Consider the following 2,352-nt stretch of genomic DNA (forward strand, 5'->3'; position numbering starts at 1 on the left):
GGCATACGAAACAATCACATCGGGAGCATCCGGCTTTTTTTTAACGAGGACTACCTATTTTATGAGTCACCTGTGGAACTGTACGTTCATGGCGTAACGCCCCGTTGAGTCAGTCACGGTGTTTGTTTTAACCTTCAGCGTATCTCTGCACAGTCCGGAAAGACGTAGTTTCGCCTGGCAAAGCTGACGCACACGCCGCCTTTCTCAGCGAAACTTGACTCGGAGACGCGCGAGCGTATGCGCATCTTATTTTCGCGCCCTCGTTTCGGGACGAGCCAAGGCGCATCAGTGCATGGGCATCGGCATCACTGCCTAGTGGGTACGTCACAGGCGCGGTGGCCTTACGTCATGGCATGATTCACATCCGCGCGTGGCGCTGCGGTCGGCAGTGGCGCTCGTGTGTTGCGTGCTGCCACTCTGGCTGCGAGTGCCGGCGTCGGCGCTACCACCACGGCGTTGTCGGAAGGCGTGCGGTTGTGCCGCTTGTCAGACTGAGAAAGCCGAACAACATGGCGGGAACACGGCAGTCGCTGATGCTGACGGACGAGCAGCGGGAAGAACTATGCGGACAGTTCGAAATGGTGAGTGTCGTGTGCGACGCGAGCGTGCCGCGGGTGCGGCCGAACAGGTGGTCGCGCCCGCTCGCTCGCTCGGCGCGCGGAGGAGGGTGGGAAAGCGAGGGCCGCATTCTTTGCTCGTTGGGGCCACGCCGCCCCCACCGTCGAGTCGTCGTCCGCGCGCCCGAAGCCGAATCAGCGAGGATCGCGGCGAAGAGCTTGGAAAAATTTGCCCCTGCCCTCGCGCGCGGTGTGTGTGCGAGCGCGCGTTGCTGTCCACACGTTGTCGCCTGCGTCCAAAAAAAAACCGACCGTCTGCCGGACGCGTACCTCGTCGCATTCTTTGTTTTTCGTCGCCGGTTGAAAAACCTGTGGAAGTGCGGCTTCCTCTGGTTACGTTCTGCCTGCTGGGGCGTGTTCGTCACTTTCCGGGATACTGTCGGCGTTTCCCTCGCGTTCTGTTTCAAGCTTCCCTCTCGCTGAAAATGTGCCGGACACTTTCGGCGCTTGCGTCACCTGTCGGCACGTCGTGGAGACTGTCACTTGCATGCCTGGTTGTTGCACTTTGCAGACGTCTGCGCGGTCGCTTTGCGCGTGAATGGCCCGCCTTCTCTGACAGCTGCGCTGAGTGTGCTGTGAAAAGCAACCTCGTTTTTCACGGCGCTAAAGGGATTGCCGCGTAGAGTGGTTAATGCGTACGAAAAACAGTTGACAGTAAGAACGCTGCGGTAGATGACTCCGCGCAGTTGATTGCGATTTAATCCCTCTTCTAGTAGCTACCTAGCCAAAAAGACAAGACTGAAGTTCAGCGTTTGCACAGAAAAGGGCATGCCGGTATAATCTTCTTTCATGCGTCATGTGATGTTGTCGTCGCCTTTTGTAGATGTGTGGCCAACGGCTGGTGAAAATACTTTTCGCGCGGAGGGTCGCGTGGGCGACTTTATTTCCGCCAGGAACGTGGCCTACAAATCCAGCAATGTTTATGGTGCAGTCGGCGAACAATAAAATAGCAGCTGCGTTCGTAGGTTCTGTTTCATAAGTTTCGTGCCTGGTTAGCTTCAAGTTTATAGCGAAACTCGGCAAGTTGGTTGGACCGTAAATCAAGCAAATAGTGGGATAGGGAAAAAAAAAGAAACGCGAATGAAAGCAGTATAAGCGTTTGTTCCGACACGCATGCATTTTCTCGCGGATTCAGTTGCTTAAATTTCGGTGCACTATCCACGTTTTTAAAGTAATTGTTTTAATCGTCGGGAGCGCGATAGCGGCTCTTTAATCACATGCGACGTTTAATTACCCTGAGTTTGGCGCATGTGACCACCGTGTCTGTTATATTTAATTTCGGGCTCATCATCGTCAGTTGATTGAGTTTTAAAAGTTCACCGTTGTGTTCAGGGGAAAGAAATGAACAAAGCGAGAAAATAAATTGCGGTTTGTGTTTCACGCAACGAGCTGGTGGCTCGAGGAGAATAATTACTGGACACATATGGGTCCCGCGAATAGGGAACCACCCCATCTGGTGCCTGCGCGCACCATTCTTTATTTGAAGCTCCGTTAAAGTTGTTCACTCACTCACTCCATGAAAAAAAAAAAAGGAACAATGGTACGGACCTTTAATTTTGCGACGCTGGTTCATTGCTAGAATGGTGACACATAGTGAAACAAAACGAGGCAATGGTTACGCGCTATTTCTACATAAAAAGGGGTATCACAGGTACAAATCCGCAAACGCACAAAAGAACTCTGATGCGTGGTTATATTTATTGCGAATACCTACAGCGCCCGATGCACATTTTGT

At 52.7% G+C, this 2,352-nt stretch overlaps 1 protein-coding gene across 1 annotated transcript in view; it reads left to right on the forward strand.

Moving 5' to 3' along the window:
- The first annotated feature begins 365 nt into the window (after positions 1-365).
- The window catches only part of Fim (plastin-2 fimbrin), a 65,531-nt gene continuing 63,544 nt past the window's right edge, over positions 366-2,352 (forward strand). The window contains exon 1 of the mRNA XM_077693259.1: positions 366-581. Within this exon, the coding sequence (XP_077549385.1) occupies positions 510-581 (72 nt within the window). The 5' untranslated portion in view covers positions 366-509. The remainder of the gene's footprint in view (positions 582-2,352) is intronic.

Source organism: Haemaphysalis longicornis, unplaced genomic scaffold (genome assembly GCF_048455015.1).
Source record: "Haemaphysalis longicornis isolate Haplotype H1 unplaced genomic scaffold, Haemaphysalis longicornis Haplotype H1 scaffold_12, whole genome shotgun sequence".
Taxonomy (NCBI): domain Eukaryota; kingdom Metazoa; phylum Arthropoda; class Arachnida; order Ixodida; family Ixodidae; genus Haemaphysalis; species Haemaphysalis longicornis.